This window comes from Trematomus bernacchii, unplaced genomic scaffold (genome assembly GCF_902827165.1).
Source record: "Trematomus bernacchii unplaced genomic scaffold, fTreBer1.1, whole genome shotgun sequence".
NCBI lineage: Eukaryota > Metazoa > Chordata > Actinopteri > Perciformes > Nototheniidae > Trematomus > Trematomus bernacchii.
This window is the reverse complement of record NW_022987973.1, coordinates 13,857,508-13,876,653: the sequence shown is the minus strand read 5'-3', so window position 1 is coordinate 13,876,653 and position 19,146 is coordinate 13,857,508. Positions and strand designations below refer to the sequence as shown.

Genomic DNA, 19,146 nt, shown 5'->3' with positions numbered 1-19,146 from the left:
AGTCAGAACTAAACCTGGAGAAGCAGCTTTCAGTTATTATGCTCCAAATATCTGGAACGAACTCCCAGAAACCTGCAGGTCCGCTGCAACTCTTACTACTTTTAAATCCAGGCTGAAGACGTTTATTTTTGCCGCTGCTTTTAATTGAACTATTCACATCTAAAACTACACTGTAACTTTTATCCATGTATATTTTATTATCTTTGTTTTTAAATGCCTTTTTGTAAAGCACTTTGAATTGCCTTGTGTTGAAAGGTGCTATATAAATAAACTTGCCTTGACTAAAGTAGAAGACAGACTCAGCACTTTTGAAACAGGGCGGATTATGGGATGCTACAATGTATGATCTGTTTGGTATTTTGAGCCAAACACTTCAGAGACATGTTTGTATATATGAGACCTATAATAGGGGTATTTTAAGCCTTTTGATTACACTTGAAGCCATCATAACTGTCAGATTTGAATGTAGTACAAATGATGTTGCCTTGGTTATGATCTATAACATTTGATTACATGTGTAGCCACGAGTTGCAGTAAATGTCACATTGGTTTCCTCCAGACGATTTGACTAAAGTGTTTTATGGTTGTTCCACTATTTAGTTGCTGTAGAGGTGTTCTTGGGCAAGGTGGTATGCTTGATGAACTTCTTGTACAAAGTAAGATTTTCTATTAAAACACATTTATTTTATTTGTCAAATGTAAAACTTTAAAATTACAGATAAGACAGGCAAAGACCTCAAGCACAAATGTAGAATAACAGCAATCTTTTAAAAATATTTAACTCAAAATGTCTAGAAAAAGAATCAGTCACATCCTTTTCTTATAAACCTCTTACCTTTAAATAGTTTTGTAACATTGTAAACTTGCTAACCAGTTAAATTCATTTCTTGCTTCATAAAATATCAGAGGCCATTACCTCAAGGGTGTGCTGGAGCTGTGACACAAACTACATCAGGAAGAGACGCTCAAACATCCAAATGCCCCTTCTAGTCTCCTATATAATACCAAGATACAACCTCTTCCTGTAAAACATTAACTTTGCAGGATCACAGCATCCAGTGTGTTCTGAGACTTGATGGGAGAAAAATTAGGAGAGAACACCAAGGTCCAGCCAAGGCCTCGTCTGGGAAATAAAACCGTGGTGCATCGGCCTTGGGAGGGTCAGAAACTATTCGTCAGTCTTTTCATCGTCTTGATAATGTCGGTATTCTGGTTTGAGCTCCCAGGTATTCTTGTGTGTTCCCTTCACGTTGTAAACGCCAATGTCACGCAAGATTTCCTTCAAGTAAGTCTGGGAGAGGAAACAGACCAAGTATGAGAAAAGATTAATACAATGCTCTAATTCAATGTGAATAAAGCATTATTAAAAAAAAAAGGAGATAGCAAGTCGATAATCAGCAATTTCAAAACAGTAAGCAACCATTTCAAACAAGTGTATCATTCTATTATCCAACTCTATGGTGGACTGTGGTAAAACAGCACCATTAGCATATTAAGAGTACTCGGCTATGGAGAAATATTGATTCAGATCATGGCTGATAAACAACCCATGGAATAACACATCTAATGAACCAGATGTGCTTCTTCGTGATTTAAAAGCACTGAAAATCATTCAAACAGCGTGCTGAAAAAGAAGCCCCCATGTTGCCCTCCAGTCTTACCACAGGCTGTTTGGTGATATCCACCAGGTCTTTGATGTTGTAGAACTGATGCTTTTCAAAAGCAGAAAACAACATGTCCAACACCTGCTGTTTGTCCAGTCTGGCCCTCTTGCCCTCTTCCTTCTTTTTCCGGTCATACTCAAGCTGTAACGAAAGGTTAAACAGACAGAGGTCAGAAACCATATCACTGCATTTGCATGTCATGACTACTATAAACAGGACACATTTAATTACTTAAGGAAATAAAATGCATTCCTATGTGTAAAGTCTATTAATTACTATACTCTATAGACAAAAAATGTTGAAGGGAGCTTAGCTTGACATAGGCAGATCATCCCTAAGGTCATTACCAAACAATATGCTTTGCAGAATGTGCTTTTAAAGATATAGTGGATAGTTCATATTGCACGCTATACATTTTATGGAACATGCCAAAACAAATTGAGTAGTTTAATAATCAGTCTTACATTGTAGGTATGGTTGGCCACAGGTTTGTAGTTGCTGGTGACTGCTTTCTCCAACTGCTGGGACAGCCTGACTGGCTTGGCCAACTCTTCAAGTTGTAACCTGTTAAAAACCATGATGATCACTGCATGACATACCATCCACACTTATTCACCTGGAAAAATTACAAACACCAAGTCGATGTAGTTCAATGTAACTAACTGCAATTCCTACTAACTTATGTGATCTTCAGCATCTTTTAAACATTTATTTTATTTTATAAATAATACATTGGTTCTAGTGTTTATTTTGTAATCATACAGGGTTTTATTACGGACCATATTACGTCCAAAACAGTCGGGCATTGTTTCTAATAGCAACGTTTCTGATAGTGCTGTGGGTCTGCATTGCCGACGTCATATCGGACGCAAATCTGGATCAGCTCCGTTGTACCCCCGTTTTTAGAGATTTGGGTACGGATGAAAAGAGAGCAGGTTTTATTTTCTGACGCTGCGTGAGTTCCCTGACACACCGGGGACACATATTTATGTATAAAAGACATAAAAAAAGTGCATTTTGCATGATAGGTCCCCTTTCAGATTTCTCGATAATGTAGACATAAAATACAAATCTAAATATTTGTGTCTAACATTCCAATTGAAATCCAGGTTCAAGTTGTTAGCTAACTAATTAACAACGTGTGTAGACATCATTTCTCAAAAGCTCACCTCTTCAGCTTCATATAGTTTTCACTCACAGCAGTTCTACACTCTGCTCTCTGCACCACCACTCCCTCCAAGGCTATTTTATCTGAAAAAAAGGACAGTTCATTAACACCTCAATAAAAACGTGCATTTTTGTGTGCATAATGTACTTAATAAGTAAGGAAGGGTGATCAGTTCCATGTGTGTAAGAGAAAAGTGATGAACACAGACAGTGAATGGGTAATGGGTTTCTCCTTAAGTTCAAAGAATAAGTTGCAGTAATGAAAAGTAATCTTGACTTTTCAAAAGTGACTACAACAAAACATCCTCGGACACACATAAACTGTTTCTCTGCTATTACTATTATTCATCCCACAATAATAATAATAATGATAATACTACATGGGATTTATATAGCGCTATTCCTTATGCTCAAAGACGCTTTACATCAAATCAAAGCATTGTATTGTATTGTCAACGGCTCTCTTTACTCAACCAAAGATTTTCCCAATTCAGTGTAATTTTGTCTATACAAGAAAGTAAAATGAATACAATCACTTAGTTTCCCACTTTTTCCAAGGCTATTTCCACACCAGTCACATGGGCTGGCTCCTGGCTCAGTATTGAGGTCAGGCTGTGCCTTCCAAGTCCTTGAAGTTATCTACAAAAGTCATCCGCATCGTGGCTTACTTACTGAATGTCTGAGCCAGAGGAAAGATTTATGTCAAATGACACCGTCCTTTGCTATGAAAGTATTCAATCAGTATCAGTATCCAACTAACTGATTGTTTAAGTACCTACAGTAGATCTGAACTAAGATTTAGAAAGACTCAGATGTGATTTCTCTTTGCCAAAACAATGGCACGACGAGACTGGCTTTGAAACCAACACCACAAGCAAGTAACACTCTTCTCAATTGCCACAGACTCTCTTTTCCAATGATCCTCCAGTAGAAACAGTGCATATAAAGTGCGTGAGCTTCATATGATATGCATTTCACATTTGTGCCCAAAATTAAAAAGAGGCCTGTGTGTTGCTTCGGGGCAAAACTGGCCTCTAAATGAGGACAATGTGTTCACAGTCTTGGCACCGATACATGCGTCTTCCAAAGCATGTATATGGGCACTCAGTGTGTCTGATTCCCAGTGGTGCAACCATGTCACTCGCTGGCGAAACGGAGGACTCACCTGGACCTGCCCCCGCCCCCGAAACTGAGCTGCTGCCATCAGATCTTTCTTCTGACTGGCCTACAGGAAGGGAGGGAGGATGGTAAACATGATAATACAGGGGATGGGAGACGAAGGAAGGAGGGGATCGAACAACAAGAACCACACCCAGCGTTAAGTCGCACACAAGATCACACGGAGCTTCTCGCCCTAATCTGATGAGTTCACAGGCGTGCGCATCAGCAAGGCAAGCATGCTCTCACAAAAAGCTAGCACAGATATGCTGTGCTTCACACACATGACAGAGCTGCACAAATACTTAACCTTTACTTTGAAAACTGAATACTTTCAAACTAAAATGTGACTAAGTTGCCAAAGCACTCCCCATAAGGCAATAGTTAGCACTTTACTGCATTATTTTTCAACGCAGCAGTGATTGTCTCTTTCCTTTTGTCTTTAATGTTAATCTACTGAATTTAATTCGATGACATATGTTGTCCAACTTTTAGCAGCTGCCTTATTAGACAGGTGTATCTTGAAAAAAAGTTCCAAATCAAGTTGTACTAAAGAACCTATAAACAATTTCAACTGTGCAGCCCTAAAATACAAACACACTCACACACTGATGCTATCCCAAAGAAAGCACAGTAGCACAAGCTCACCAGCACCCAAAGCAACAAAACACTTATATTACATTCAGGGAGAGGCAAGACAAGGCTGGTTCAAACCAAACAAACCCATGCACAAAATAAATCAACTCCAAATTCAGCAATGATTTGTGTTAATGTTGATCTACACTATGTTAAATTAATTCCAAATGGGGCCATTGTGCCGGATAAAATACCCAAATCGGCTGAGGTGATTGGCAGTGGACTGAAAAGGTCTAACCACAAACAAATGAAGACAGAAGATCAACAACTGAAACTAAAATTCCTGTATACACAGAGACACAAACACAGATAAGACTGGATGAAAACACACTTCCAACAGACCAGCTCTTTTGTTTTTCATTGAGTGTTTTTTGTAGGACTTTGGTTAACACTCTGGGAAAAACCTGGTGAGAGTTCACAGCACAGACACAAGCATGGCAGGCAAGAGAAAAACTGTGCAACAAGACAGCAAGCTGTGGAAAAGGTTAGCAGGATGTGCGCCACCACCTGATCACACAGAACTTACCTGTGGGGTTACAAACAATCACCATAAATCACAGAAAATTAAACGTGCCGATTTGACAGGGGTATCATCTTGCAGCAGATGCACTCAAAGCAAACACTTGGCATCCTTTAGCTCGGCTGGAAAAAGGAAAACAGAAACTCACCTGAAGAATTCTCTGTGAAGACCGCCAGCGTCTGCCCCCCCACTGACTGCATGGTGAACGGATGATCGCGAGGTGCAGACACCGTCTTATCCTCTAAACCGTCAATCACAGTCAGCTCTTCATTTAAAGTAAAGGACACCTGTTGTGGACAGCAGTTTCATCATCCACATGTACTTCTCTCAGCCCTTTTATCTTTCCTCCTGATGATGTTACTGCCATTTCCCTGCGTCCAGATCAGCAGTTTAACAGGACAAGCACACATACTACATGGTCTCATTTTATTCTCAACCCTAATAACCAGCTACTTATGTTACATCTGTGTTTCTGCTGCCTGTGACCCACCCAAGTAGCCCTCAATCTGGATAAACATGTGTCATACATATTGCTCTAAAGCTGTCATCACCAAAACACATTGCACTTCTTTCAGACATCACTTACCTCTGGTTTTCCTTGATTTCCTTTCCTTTAAGAAAAAAAAAGATAGCAAAATAAGAATGAATTGATTTGCAAAAATAACAGTTTCCACTGCATTAGAAAGAATAACAAAAACACTGTATAAAACTGTCTCGTTCACTACACTAACGACACCGTTTATCAGTTCACACTCAGTTTTAATTTAGGTTTAAAACGTAAGTTATTGACATGTTGTGCACTAACATCACATGATTGAAACTCAGACACATACACCTCTTTACATACTTGCAGATTCGCAGTTTCCCGACATCTCCTCTGCCGGTCGCTTTTGCCCATTGCACAGAGAGGTACTTGGGCACCTGCATGAAAAAACACAGTATATTTTATTAGGGCTGCTTTCACAGCTGGGCGATGGGCCCTTTAGTTAATTCCACAAATACAAAAGTGTTCTCTTTTTCATTGTAATGAAGGAATACCAAACCAAGCTGAGTGTTGGTACCGTGTGTGCATCACTTATTCACATTGTCGTTAACTTTGAAACAATGTATCTATATTACAGTATCAGCATTAGGACAAATATTTAAAATATTTGAAAAAAAACAGTAAATTCTCTCCATGCATGTTTTCCTAAACCTAGCTGCCTAATGAGACGTTTTTATCTGTTATTACTTTTTGTTTACACCGGTTGTATTGCCAAACGATGGTCTCTGGTCAACTCAATACATTATTGCATGTTGGGAATACACATAATATTGTGATGAGTGGATATGAGCAGTTTTACATAGAAAGCTATCATTAAGTGAATTAATTATTAGCTACAACACACCGTTACATTCGATCGTAGCTTAAGAGGCTAAGCTACATTACTTATTGTTAGCCCTAGCTGCGTTTGAGTCTAAAAGGTATCCTATAACGCAATGAGCTATCGTTTAAAAACAATAAATACGCACCTTTACAAGCCACACACCAGTGTTCTGCTTGGCACCAGTTAAATCCACTTCTCCTGCTTTCTCCGACATGTTTAAAAACAAATGCTGCTACCTTAGCAATGCTACAGCCACACGCATGCGTAACAGAAACCGAAAGTACGGCGACTCTGAAGGTTCATATCGGTGCGAACATACTTTTGACCAATGTGTGCGCTTTACTCCTCGGGCATTAATAATCTTACATGGATGAAAATAAGAGAAATAAAATGATTTTTAAAAAAAAAGTTTAATATTATTTTTCACAAAAGCAGTTGGACACATGAAAGATCGCAAAGCTGGAAAGTATATCCAACACAAAACCAATCACTGTTTATATATCAATGTATGAAAAATATGCAGTTATTTAAGTATTTACTTCTAAATGATAGGCCCCAACACAGTGTCTCCTGGAAAAAAACAAGCTCTGAACTACTTTCAATGGACATGTCTACCATATCTTAAAAATATGTTTGGCCAAAAAATGTCTCCATTTGTGTTACACAGTACAAACATAGTTGATATTGTATAAAACCTGTATGAAAATGGCACAGGCCAGATTGTACACAGAGGTCTGTTTGTTCAAATATATTTCTCAAATTGTGTTAAAGGAACATGCGGTCCCTGCTGTGAGAAAATCGTGTGTTCAGTTCCTGAGATTTCTTCAGCAGCCGCTCTTTCTGCGCTTCATCAAAACGATTCACCTGCAGGTCTTCATCTCGATCAAATGCTCTCCTCTCCACCGGAACGTCAACCTTCTTCTTTGCTTTTTCCTTCATCGTCTTTGTGTGCATACTCACCAGAGACTCTGCACGTTGAGTCTCCTGATAACAGGTTGAGGGTAAAGACAGTTTAATCCTCAGTTTCATGTAAACAAGTGTACATTACATCTCATGTTATTTTTTGGGGACACACAAGACAAAAGAATGGTGAGGTAATACCACTTACGTTATATTTTGTCACTTTTTCTGCCATTTTAACATCCTTGAAGCAGATTTGTGGGGTAACAACCTTCTCTTCCTCACCCTTGTTCTTTCTTTCAATGCGTTCCTAATAATCAAGAATAGAACCAGGAAATATAGGGAAGTCAAATATAAGATACAAGATGGAATTACCAATAATAAATATGAAGATAAGTTATTTTGATTAAATACCCTGATCTTGCGCTCCCTGTCTTCTGGTGTATCTGTCCACATGGAGCGATCCTTGTTCTCTGGGCCCGACTTCTTCTTGAAGGTTCGAGCTCCCAAACCAATGTGCTGCAGTTCTGGTGGGAGCACTGTCATCCATGTTTCTCTGGCCACCACCTCAGGAGTGTCCTTTTTTAGACAGAAATACACACAGGAATAAATTAAGAGAGCAGATGAGGAAAACTTTTTGGGCAATTCATAAAAAGGAGTGGAAATCCTTCCAACCAGATATTTTGCTAAGATATTGTGTTTCTATGCATTTCTATTTTTCAATCTGTAAGCATATAACTGAGAGAGTTTTTGGGGCAGAGATTGCAAAAGTACACACATCCTTTACTCAAGTAGAAGTACAGATACTCGTGTTTAAAAATAAACTTCTTTACTCAAGTAAAAGTAAAGAAGTATGGGCTTCGAAATGTACTTAAGTAAAAAGTATCCATACCTACCATCTGTTTTAAAGAGTAACTGACCTCCCTTTATATTAATAGAACAATAATGTCATTGTTAGCTAATGAATGTTTCAATACTGAACAACGTCAAAATGACAAAGTTCTCATTGGTCGATCTTCTTTAGAGAAGACCAGGAAATGATGGATACACGGATCGTGTTAAAATCAATAGGCACGCAATGACTCTAAATAATAATGATCACGCCACAAAACACAGATCAAAACTAAAGTAACGAGCCTGTTTTGAAAATGTACGAAGTAGAAAGTACAGGTATTTGTGTTAAAAATGTAAGAAGTAAAAGTAAAAAGTCATCAGAAAAACAAGTAGTGGAGTAAAGTACTGATACCAGAAAAATGTACTTAAGTACAGTAACAAAGTATTTGTACTCCACTACTTCCCACCTCTGTTTGGGGGTGTAGACTACACAGATAAAACTCAGGGGAGGACTCACATCTCCTGTCAGCTTATCTTTCATCTTTCGAGCTCTGCGCTCAAAGTCCAGAGCAGTAGAGTCTTCAACAGGCCCTTTGTGTGGCATGGGTCCAATCACATCATCTTCTGCCTCACTGCTGGAGGAGTCGGCCTGGTAACCAGGGGGTAGGGCAGGCCCTGGGAAATCCTCCTCTTCTTTATTATCGTCATCATCGTCTTCATATGCTGCTCTACGAAACCCAGGAGGTAAAGCTGGTCCCAGCACAGGTGGCCTGGGGAGCACAATGAAGTTACGCCTTCAAGAATTCACATTTTATCCATATTTATCTACATGATCAAATCATTGTGCCTACCTTTCTGGTGAACTCTGTTGTTTCATGAATCCTGGAGGTAGGGCCGGTCCAAAGAAACCATCCTCGTCTGGTTCTTGTACCTTTGTGTCCTCCACCCTGTTCAACACACACATGTTATTGTTTTTTATTTGTATAAATGCATATATTTCTATAACTCCTAGTCCATTAATTAACGTACTTTTCTGCAGAGCTTTGTGCAGCTGTGTGACTTGTTTTGGCTCTCTTGAACGTCACCTCCTCTTCACTGTCCTCCGAGGAGCTCGACGGCTCTCCCCGTTTGTAGCCCGGAGGCAGAGCCGGGCCGGAGACTAAAGAAAAGAGAATTAACAACCATGGGAAAAACAACCTAGTATGAATATTAGTGACTTAAAATCGCAATCAAGGTGTTTTATCCCATATACACTCACATCCTTCATCACTATCAGAGTCCTCATCGCTCTCCCTGTTTCTGAACATCGGGGGCAAAGCAGGTCCAATTAGTTCATCAGACGACATATTTGACGATGATGACTTACACGTATATTTAGTAGTTTCTAAAAGAAAAACAACAACATACAAATAGGCTTCTTTATGAACCAAAGGCTCCTCAAAAGGCCAGTTTGACCTTTCACACAGGAAGTAAACAGTGTCTGATGGTGTCAAATTACATAAATAACAAGAAGTACGTTTATGTGATGCAACAATAAAAGCACAATAAATTACTTGGCTATTTTTAAATGTATTATATATATTCCTAAAACTGCTGCTTGTTCATTTTTAGGAGTAATTTAGACGTTTGGTGTGCATTAATTACACCAATTAAGTTAATTTAAACAAATCACGCACATGCTTTTCAAATGAAGGTTTTATTTTGAAGTCTCAAACCGGAAGTTATGTATCTACATTATTGAGTGTACTCAACACCGTAGTATACACCGTGGTCAGACTACAGTCACTGGACTTCCCGGAGGACTTCAGAAAGATTATGAGGATAAACTTACAATGTTTTGATAGAAACCACCTATTCGAAAATTAAAAAAATGGGTAGAAAGGATAAAGGAGATCGGGGTGAGTTGCTAATGCTGCAGTTTAACCTAGCTAACTATAGCTGTTAGCTCACAAGCTGAAAGATGGATAAGTGTACTGAAACCGACACATATAACATGTAGTTTGTATTTGAAGACATTATACACCTCCTTTAAATTATCCCGTGTGTTGTTAAGGGGGGGTTATTGTAGTGAAAAGATGTAAGGTTAATGGTACAGTAGTAACTGTTGTGCAATATCACTTGTATACAATATATACATATACCGCTTTATAATTATAAATATTACTAGCTGCTATCTCTTTGTTGGACAATTCAACTACTATAATACACCTGTAAATGACTGTGCAATATACACTTACACTTTTACTACTGTAACCTGGCTGCTATCAAACTCCTTTATACAGGCTACATAAAAAAAATACAGTGTCAGTTACTGGTACTTTTTGTTGTCGACCTGGATGTATATTTTTGTAAATTGTAGTATAGTTTCTTCTATGAATGCCTCTTAATTAATATGTTGCTGTTTTGGCTCTACTTTTGCTGTAACTCTATACATATCCTGATTATTTTAAAACAATACAATTCAATTTACACTGATGTATTATTGATTTCAGTTAATTATCTACCTCTATTACTTTCTATAATGTTTTTTAACTCATTCTGACAGACAAGAAGTCCAAAAAGCGTGTCTATGAGGAGGAAGAAGATGAAGAAGAGGCAGGGGGGCAGTGAGTCTCAGGAGGCCATTCCTGCTGCTGCAGGGAAACAAGTGGATGTGTCCAGTACAAAACTTGATGAATATGGAGCCAAAGATTACCGTATTCAGATGATGCTGAAGAATGATAACACTTCGCGCCCCCTCTGGGTGGTAAGATGTGTTTCGATTGTTGAGTTTACTTATTAAAGGTTTCAAATTGTACACTGTATTTCAGAAGATATCTCTCTGCATTCCTTTATAATATATATTTTTAATCTTCCTCCTCTTCTCCAGGCTCCAGATGGACACATCTTTCTTGAAGCCTTCTCACCAGTGTACAAGTACGCACAGGATTTCATGGTGGCAATTGCAGAGCCAGTCTGCAGGCCTAATCATATCCATGAGTACAAGCTGACGGCCTATTCCCTGTATGCAGCGGTCAGTGTGGGGCTGCAGACCTCTGATATTGTGGAGTACATGCAGAAACTCAGCAAGACCTCTGTACCTGAAGGCATCATTCAGTTCATTAAGGTCTGAATTGAGCGTCTGCTGATTTCAAGGAAGATTACACTTTCCAAATGTATCATATTTAGTGTCATGTATGCAAACTTTGGGTATTTAATTATTGTTTTTTCTCTCTCTTCAGCTCTGCACTGTGAGCTATGGAAAAGTGAAGCTGGTACTCAAGCACAACAGGTAAAGTCATTTCAACAACCATTCCTTCTGTCTTTACATTAATCCTCCCCTTTGGGCTTTCTTAAAAATGTGCTGCCTTTTTATTCAGGTATTTTGTTGAGAGTGCCTTCCCTGATGTGATCCAGCGCCTTCTGCAGGACACTGTGATCCGTGAATGTCGTCTCCGCACTGCAGACGGAGCGGACACCGAGCTTATAACTGAAGTTATTCGCAGCAAGTCAGCAGTATGCAATGCAACTTTTTTTTACTTGCACACAAAAGTAGAAAGTTCTATTTTTTTATTTCAAGTAAACCTTGAATCTAATTGAAAAGCTGTAAGAAGTCATGTTTTAAAGATATAAGAATATATATGTAGCAGGAATTGGACTTGTTGTCCTCTTCATTCGCTAACCATTGCCCCTCTATGTCTTTATTTCTGACAGATTTCCAAGTCTATTGAGGAAAAGGGGGATCCGTCGACCTCACAGCAACCCAGCGACGGACAAACTTCTACCCAGCAGGTGCCTGAAGACATCTTTAGCTACTATGAGCAAATGGATAAAGAAGAAGAAGAGGAGGAAGAGACTCAGACTGTGTCTTTTGAGCTTCGCCAGGTACAAATCAGATTTTTCCTTTTTTACAAACTTACATTACTGCTGCCATTTATTGGTTGCCTTATTTCCAAAAAATGAATGCGTAATCCTATTTGAATGCACTTCTCTGAACTGTTCTACTGTGATCCTGTGTAGGAGATGATTGAAGAGCTGCAGAAGCGTTGCATTCAGCTAGAGTACCCCCTCCTAGCAGAGTACGACTTTCGCAATGATACATTCAACCCCGACATCAACATAGACCTGAAGCCCACCGCTGTGTTGAGGCCCTACCAGGAGAAGAGTCTGCGCAAGATGTTTGGGAATGGACGGGCTCGCTCTGGGGTCATCGTGCTGCCCTGCGGTGAGACAGCTGGTTCACAGGAGGAGAAGGGAACATTGAGTTACAAAACAGAAAGGAGACCCCCAAAGCATTTCCTGGTGGTAGAGCTTGTGTATGAAATTATATTGTACAAGATCTTTTTCAAATATTTGCTTGAAAAAAGGGATATACTCTTGTACTTAGTAGAATTCCCTAAATGTTAGAGTACTTCCTCAAGCACAACTTACTATTATATTTTTTTGTTACATGAAACCTGTTTGTAAAATGTAGGCCTCAATGTTTTATTTCCAGGAGCGGGTAAATCTCTGGTGGGCGTGACCGCAGCGTGCACGGTGCGTAAACGCTGCCTGGTGTTGGGGAACTCCTCCGTGTCAGTGGAACAGTGGAAAGCTCAGTTCAAGATGTGGTCCACCATCGATGACTCTCAGATCTGCCGCTTCACTTCCGACGCCAAGGACAAACCCATTGGCTGCTCAGTGGCCATCAGCACCTACTCCATGCTGGGTCACACCACCAAGCGCTCCTGGGAGGCGGAGAGGGTCATGGAGTGGATGCGGAGCCAGGAGTGGGGACTCATTATCCTCGATGAGGTGCACACCATCCCTGGTAAGCTGTAACTTTGTTAAAGTTCTCCAGACAACTTGATATTTGCTTTTATTGTAAGAATATATTGAAGTTATGTTTTCAGAATCAGAATACCTTTATTAGTCCCACAGAGGGGACATTTACATTGTTACAGCAGAAAAGAGCCAAAGACAGCTTAATGTTACCTAAGCATGCATAAAAAAAAAATACAAAAGATAAAAAAAAAAAGAAATTATAATAAAGAAGTTACACATTTTACAAACATTCCTACCCTGTAACAGTTCTGAGGATTTAGCAGCCAGGTATATACTGCACAGTTTTTAACGGCATATATATATATATATATATATTGCGCATATTGCACATATTGCACATAGTTGGTATTTAACAACAAGAGGTGTCATAGTCTGTGTTGTTGTGTGTGTGTGTGTGTGTGGGGGTCTACTAGGGACCGTGCTGGTTATATAGTTTTGGGATGCAATGGGATATAGACACATGAAGAACACGTATATCTCTGTGAGATTTATTGACATGTTAACATTGTTATTCTGTGTTTCCTCTGTAGCCAGGATGTTCCGTCGTGTTCTAACCATCGTCCAGGCACATTGCAAAATGGGGCTCACTGCCACACTGGTCAGGGAAGACGACAAGATTGTGGATCTGAACTTCCTTATTGGGCCTAAACTGTTTGAGGCCAACTGGATGGAGTTACAGAACAATGGCTACATTGCCAAAGTCCAGTGTGCAGAGGTGAGTCTTGCATTATTTTGACAAGGTTTTATACCATGACAAGAAATTAAGAATATGTCGTTCACTAAAAACTGGATAAAATATGGAACTTCTGTTTCTGGTTTGTTTTGATAATGTGAAGCCTAAACCTAGTTGTCAAGGGCTGTCGATTGGAAAACATATATGTAACAAGGGAAGATCATTCAATATAACACAATTGATGTGGTGTGTTGTAATGACTAGCCAGTCCAGGATAAAACCAAGTGACAGTCGTTTACCTATGTCCAGTTTTAAACTTGCTGTATTTTGAAGTTATGGTAAAAGCTGCTTTTGTATTTTTCTACCAACACACCATTACTATTGTGTTTTTTTTATCCTAAGATAACCGTCTGCCTCGAGGAAAGTTATAGACAGTTTCTTGTAGAATTCAGAATATTAAGCTCAAAGATGTAGCTGAGATTTAATGTAACAAATACAAAGAGCATGTTCCACATTAGTGACACTATCTGAACAATGTACCCATGGTTGTGCTTTAGGTGTGGTGCCCAATGTCTCCAGAGTTCTACAGAGAGTATGTGGCCATCAAGACAAAGAAGCGCATCCTGTTTTATACGATGAACCCCAATAAGTTCCGCGCTTGCCAGTTTCTCATTCAATTCCATGAGCGGCGAAACGATAAGATCATGGTCTTTGCTGACAACGTGTTTGCCTTGAAGGAGTACGCTATCCGCCTCAACAAGTAGGTTATTCACAAACTGAGAAGCATTTTGAGAAAATAGCCTGTTTGGGTAACCTTTCTTCATGTTTGAACTCCACTTTCTCATTTTCTCTCAAGGCCCTACATCTACGGTCCAACCTCTCAGGGGGAACGAATGCAGATTTTACAGAACTTCAAACACAACCCCAAGATAAACACCATATTCATCTCGAAGGTACCAATCCATGTGCACCCGTGTGACCAGCAGGGGGCAGACTAGCACTTCTAGAGAATTTACAGTACTACTGCTGCCCTCAGTGTGTTTTAATTGACCCAAAACATTTAATCGGACAAAAACATTATTCCAGTAATGACACCTCACACCTTTTTTAATCTTGCCGATATCACACATTATTCTTAAGAAATTCCCTCTATTGAAAACCAATGATATAAAATCAGAAACATGTTTACCTTTTTAACAGAACCACAGTTGCATGTTTGCATATTGATCAGAGATGGCAAAAGTAAGTTCCTTGGTGAGTTCCCTGACACACCGGGGACACGTATTCATGTATAAAAGATGTACAAAAGTGCATTTTGCATGATAGGTCCCCTTTAAGTACAGTAACAAATTATTCGTACTCTACTACTTCCCACCTCTGATATTGATAGAATGGTAAAACTACATAACTTGAAATATACTGCATTCCTTCTACCACTCAGGTTGGAGACACTTCCTTTGACTTGCCCGAAGCCAATGTTCTGATCCAGATCTCCTCCCATGGTGGATCCCGCAGACAGGAGGCTCAGAGGCTGGGCAGAGTCTTACGAGCTAAGAAAGGTCAGTCTGTCTGCATCACTTGGATTGGTTGCCTTTGCATGACACACTCTGATGCATCCTCCATTCATCACCTAAACATTCTCTCTCCCCCTGTCTGCTGGTGTAGGAATGGTAGCAGAGGAGTACAATGCATACTTCTACTCACTAGTGTCCCAGGACACCCAGGAGATGGCTTACTCCACCAAGAGGCAGAGGTTCCTGGTGGACCAAGGTTACAGCTTTAAGGTGTGTTTACATGTTTGTGTTTCCCCTTTTGAACAACACATTTTAACCTGTAAAACACACGATTGTACATTTCTCTAATGGGCCAAGTTTGCTCTCTCAGTGGAACAAGGTTAACAAAATGTGTTGGGTATATGGTAGTTAATATAGGAGTTTTATTTAGAGGGTTAAAACAAAGAATGAACCAGAAAATAAACTAGTTTGAGAAAAAGCCTCCGCTCACAGAGATAGTTAGATTCAAGATTCAAGGCTTTATTGTCATGTGCACATTAGCTACAGTGTAGATATGGCAATGAAAAACATAGGTCACAGGCTCCTCCAACAGCGCAACATGAATATATATATATATAGGACATAAAACAAATAAAACAGATAAAATAGTGCAAGAGAATGTTTTGAGATGTGCAAGTTAATACAAATAAAATAGAAATAGTGCAAGAAGAGTCTATATACAAGTAAATGGAATATGATATGTAGATTCATATTTGCATATGAAGCTATGACACTTTATTTGGATGAAAAGAGTTCAAATGACATAATGCCTGAAATAGCTTCAATGCATTTGGGACAAATTATTCAGGACAAATGGAAACAAGTTTATTAATAAGACATACATAGTTTTATCCTTGGTATTATTTATTCTCTTACATCAGGGGTGTCCAAACTACGGCCCCGGGGCCCATTTTGAAACGTGTGCTTGTTATATATTGTAATTCTTAAATATATTTGTACAAATATATTACACGGTATTCATGCGTTAAAAGACCCACTTTTCAAATAAATTCAGTCAATTAAAGTTGGAAACATTTTCAAACAAATCTTAGTTGATAACAAAAAAAACAATAAGTTAATTACATAAATAGCTTCATATTTCCTCTTTTTATGAACAATCTGAGGCTTCTGTTTTAAGGAATGAGCTGCAAACAAAATAAATGAAACCCTATGGAGAGCTGTGGTGTAGGCAGTTTGTTTCTTAAAGCATTTTCAAGTATCAAGCATAATTTACCTACATTTGATTGATTTTGCTAACTTATAACTTAACTGATACGGCAATAAACCTCACCTCTAGTGAGCGGCCCGGACCTTCGTATATTTTTCTGTATGTGGCCCTCAGTGAAAAAAGTGTTTTACATATACCGTTGGTGTGTTCTCATGTGTCTCTTCCTTCATAGGTGATCACAAAGCTAGCAGGTATGGAGGAGGAGGACCTGATGTTCTCCTCCAAAGAGGAGCAGCAGCAGCTTCTCCAGAAGGTCCTGGCTGCTTCAGACCTGGATGCTGAGGAGGAGTTGGTGGCAGGGGAGCTGGGCGGACGACCACAGGTGAACACTTTGGATAACTCTGACTCAGAAAGCAGATGTGACGTAATTGTCTTTGCAGGCTTACCATTGCATTGTAGAATATTAACACTATTTATTTGTTCCTGCTTCTTTATCAGTTCTCAAGGCGAACCGGCACCATGAGCTCCATGTCGGGTGCAGATGACACCGTCTACATGGAATATCAGGGTCGAGGCAGCAAATCCTTCTTAGGAAAGAACATTCATCCACTGTTCAAGCGCTTCAGAAAGTAGATGCACTGACTTTAACCCTGATGCCCAAAGACTGACTCAGTGTCAACAAAGCCATAGGATAAAGTTGGGTTGTAATAATGTTAACTGAGTCTCAGCACCAGGCTGTAAGCAGCAGGTTCAGATCATTGTTGCATAGTCCAGCCTTTTTGGAGAACAGAATAAGTACTGTGTATTACTTTTTTCTGGCAGATGGTGATGATGGTTGAAATTACTCATACATCTGGTTTAAAACACAGCAAATGCAGCCTGCATGGCTCTATTTTTCTATGTGATACATTTGAAAGTCTCAAATACCTACATGGGAAGACAATTGCAGGTGAAATGCATTGCTAACTATGTCCCAAAGTGTCATTTATTTTTCATTGTTGTGTTGCGTTTCACTGATTTGGCTTTTAAGCTACATTTCACAGCACTTGAAGGCTTTGACTTGCTGTTTGCAGTAGATTTCAGCTGCAAATGTCTGTGGATAGGATGTGTGGGCTGGGGAATGACAGATGTGAAGTCAGCGCTATGTGAGATAACCTGTGTCTTACCCACTGTTTGTGTGTGCTTCACTGACAGACACTGAGGAGGAAAACTATGGATGTATATCGGACTTGTGTTTATACATTTTTTTGTAAATATGGCTTTACCTTACTTGTAAAAGACATCACAAATGTTTATTAAACAGTTCCTGATGTTAATGTACATAGGTTTTTATTTCTGGAAATGTGCTATTCGAATTATACTAAATGGGCTTTGTACAAATAATTTCCTTGGATTTCCCTTTATCTGATTCTTAAAAAGACTGGCTACACATCACTCAACAACAATTTGTATTTATTTTGCTTGAGTAAAGCAAAGGGTCGTTTCAAGAATTTGAAGACTTTGGGATGAGGCAAAACTTTAAGCCTTGTTTGTACTTGGCAAGATTAAAAGCCAGCATAGACAGGGGTAGAGGGTTGGGGGTCTTCCTCCTCTACTTTTTCATTACTTGAAGACATCAGAAAAAACAATCAAGACTGATGCAAGATGCTAATGTGGCAAGTGTTATCAAGATAAACCCCTTTCCCCATCACAGGGTACAGTGGTTCTTTGATTGATCCTATCAGGGCATGAACTTGTTATTGTTCCTTCTAGGAACATACTCGTAAATTCTAGATTACATATTGTAGAGCAGTGCTCAAAGTATTAGTAGGTTCAAATCTCCAGGGAAAATCCTAGAAAACCTTTTATGAAACATAAATTATGTGCCAATATTGTGTGGGGGGGGTAGGTTTCAAAGGTTAGGTTTATTGCACCACATTGATCTATGCCAACTGTGGGTGTTTCTCAATCGCGAGTAAAGCTGCTTCAGAGCCACTATTTCAAGCATACTACGTCATCGAGTGCCGCCGAAGTACTGTTCCAATCTCCAGCATACTTTGAAATCTACCGAGCCCGGCGTACTCCGTTTAGAGAAATATCGAGGCTGCACATGAGTAGACTCCGCGGTCTTAAAATCCCCACAATGCTTTGCGCACGGACCAATTTCCCCAAATCTGTGGCGGAAGATGTAAGGCGGGGGCCTCTCATATGACGCACACCTGCACACTTGCTAGCGTGTTCCACACTTCGTTTTCCGAATGCCAGGAAGTATTCTTGACTCGCTTCTGAAGCAAGATGCTCGGCAGACATGTGCTACCAAGCAAGCGTACTCGCGATTGAGAAACTGTGTGTGTGTGTGTGTGTGTGTGTGTGTGTGTGTGTGTGTGTGTGTGTGTGTGTGTGTGTGTGTGTGTGTGTGTGTGTGTGTGTGTGTGTGTGTGTGTGTGTGTGTGTGTGTGTGTGTGTGTGTGAGAGAGAGAGAGACACTTGTAAATGTCCTCTAGGAAGATATAAGTCTAGAACTTTCTCGGACAAAGACATGGATAATGTGCAGTTTTTTACATTTACTAAATTGCCATAATCTATTCATGTTTTTGAAACCTTCAAGCGCTACACATATACATCTTGAGTTTAAATAAGGTTTAGGCGCGAATTTCTTTATTTTCACGGCACACGTTTCGATTTGATTTCATGTGCAATGTGAGTCCATACTGTGCAACTAGT

The 19,146-nt window shown here is 39.5% G+C and overlaps 3 protein-coding genes across 4 annotated transcripts; 1 reads left to right on the top strand and 2 right to left on the bottom strand.

The window, feature by feature from the left end:
* Nucleotides 1-668: 668 nt before the first annotated feature.
* gtf2f2a (general transcription factor IIF, polypeptide 2a) lies at nucleotides 669-6,816 on the bottom strand. 2 transcript variants are annotated; one of them, XM_034116412.1, is made up of 9 exons: nucleotides 6,658-6,816; nucleotides 5,993-6,066; nucleotides 5,732-5,756; nucleotides 5,294-5,432; nucleotides 3,997-4,056; nucleotides 2,834-2,915; nucleotides 2,129-2,228; nucleotides 1,662-1,805; nucleotides 669-1,291 (listed from the first exon to the last, which is right to left on the bottom strand). In XM_034116412.1, exons 1-9 carry the CDS (start codon nucleotides 6,724-6,726, stop codon nucleotides 1,169-1,171), a joined length of 816 nt encoding a protein of 271 aa, XP_033972303.1. In that variant the 5' UTR covers nucleotides 6,727-6,816; the 3' UTR covers nucleotides 669-1,168. The 2 variants fall into 2 exon arrangements, with proteins under 2 accessions (XP_033972303.1, XP_033972304.1); XM_034116413.1 differs by lacking the exon at nucleotides 3,997-4,056.
* Nucleotides 6,817-6,903: 87 nt separating this feature from the next.
* gpalpp1 (GPALPP motifs containing 1) lies at nucleotides 6,904-9,715 on the bottom strand. Its single transcript, XM_034117159.1, has 7 exons — nucleotides 9,505-9,715; nucleotides 9,276-9,405; nucleotides 9,098-9,193; nucleotides 8,764-9,016; nucleotides 7,827-7,991; nucleotides 7,621-7,722; nucleotides 6,904-7,496 (listed from the first exon to the last, which is right to left on the bottom strand). Exons 1-7 carry the CDS (start codon nucleotides 9,590-9,592, stop codon nucleotides 7,278-7,280), a joined length of 1,053 nt encoding a protein of 350 aa, XP_033973050.1. The 5' UTR covers nucleotides 9,593-9,715; the 3' UTR covers nucleotides 6,904-7,277.
* Nucleotides 9,716-9,983: 268 nt separating this feature from the next.
* On the top strand, nucleotides 9,984-17,763 carry ercc3 (excision repair cross-complementation group 3). Its single transcript, XM_034116841.1, is given in 16 exon segments — nucleotides 9,984-10,144; nucleotides 10,792-10,844; nucleotides 10,846-10,992; nucleotides 11,116-11,352; nucleotides 11,468-11,517; nucleotides 11,606-11,741; nucleotides 11,940-12,110; nucleotides 12,246-12,450; nucleotides 12,721-13,035; nucleotides 13,580-13,764; nucleotides 14,280-14,482; nucleotides 14,579-14,675; nucleotides 15,164-15,281; nucleotides 15,388-15,506; nucleotides 16,676-16,825; nucleotides 16,942-17,763. Coding segments are annotated over 16 exon segments (2,349 nt in total). The 5' UTR covers nucleotides 9,984-10,116; the 3' UTR covers nucleotides 17,077-17,763.
* The last annotated feature ends 1,383 nt before the right edge of the window (nucleotides 17,764-19,146 follow it).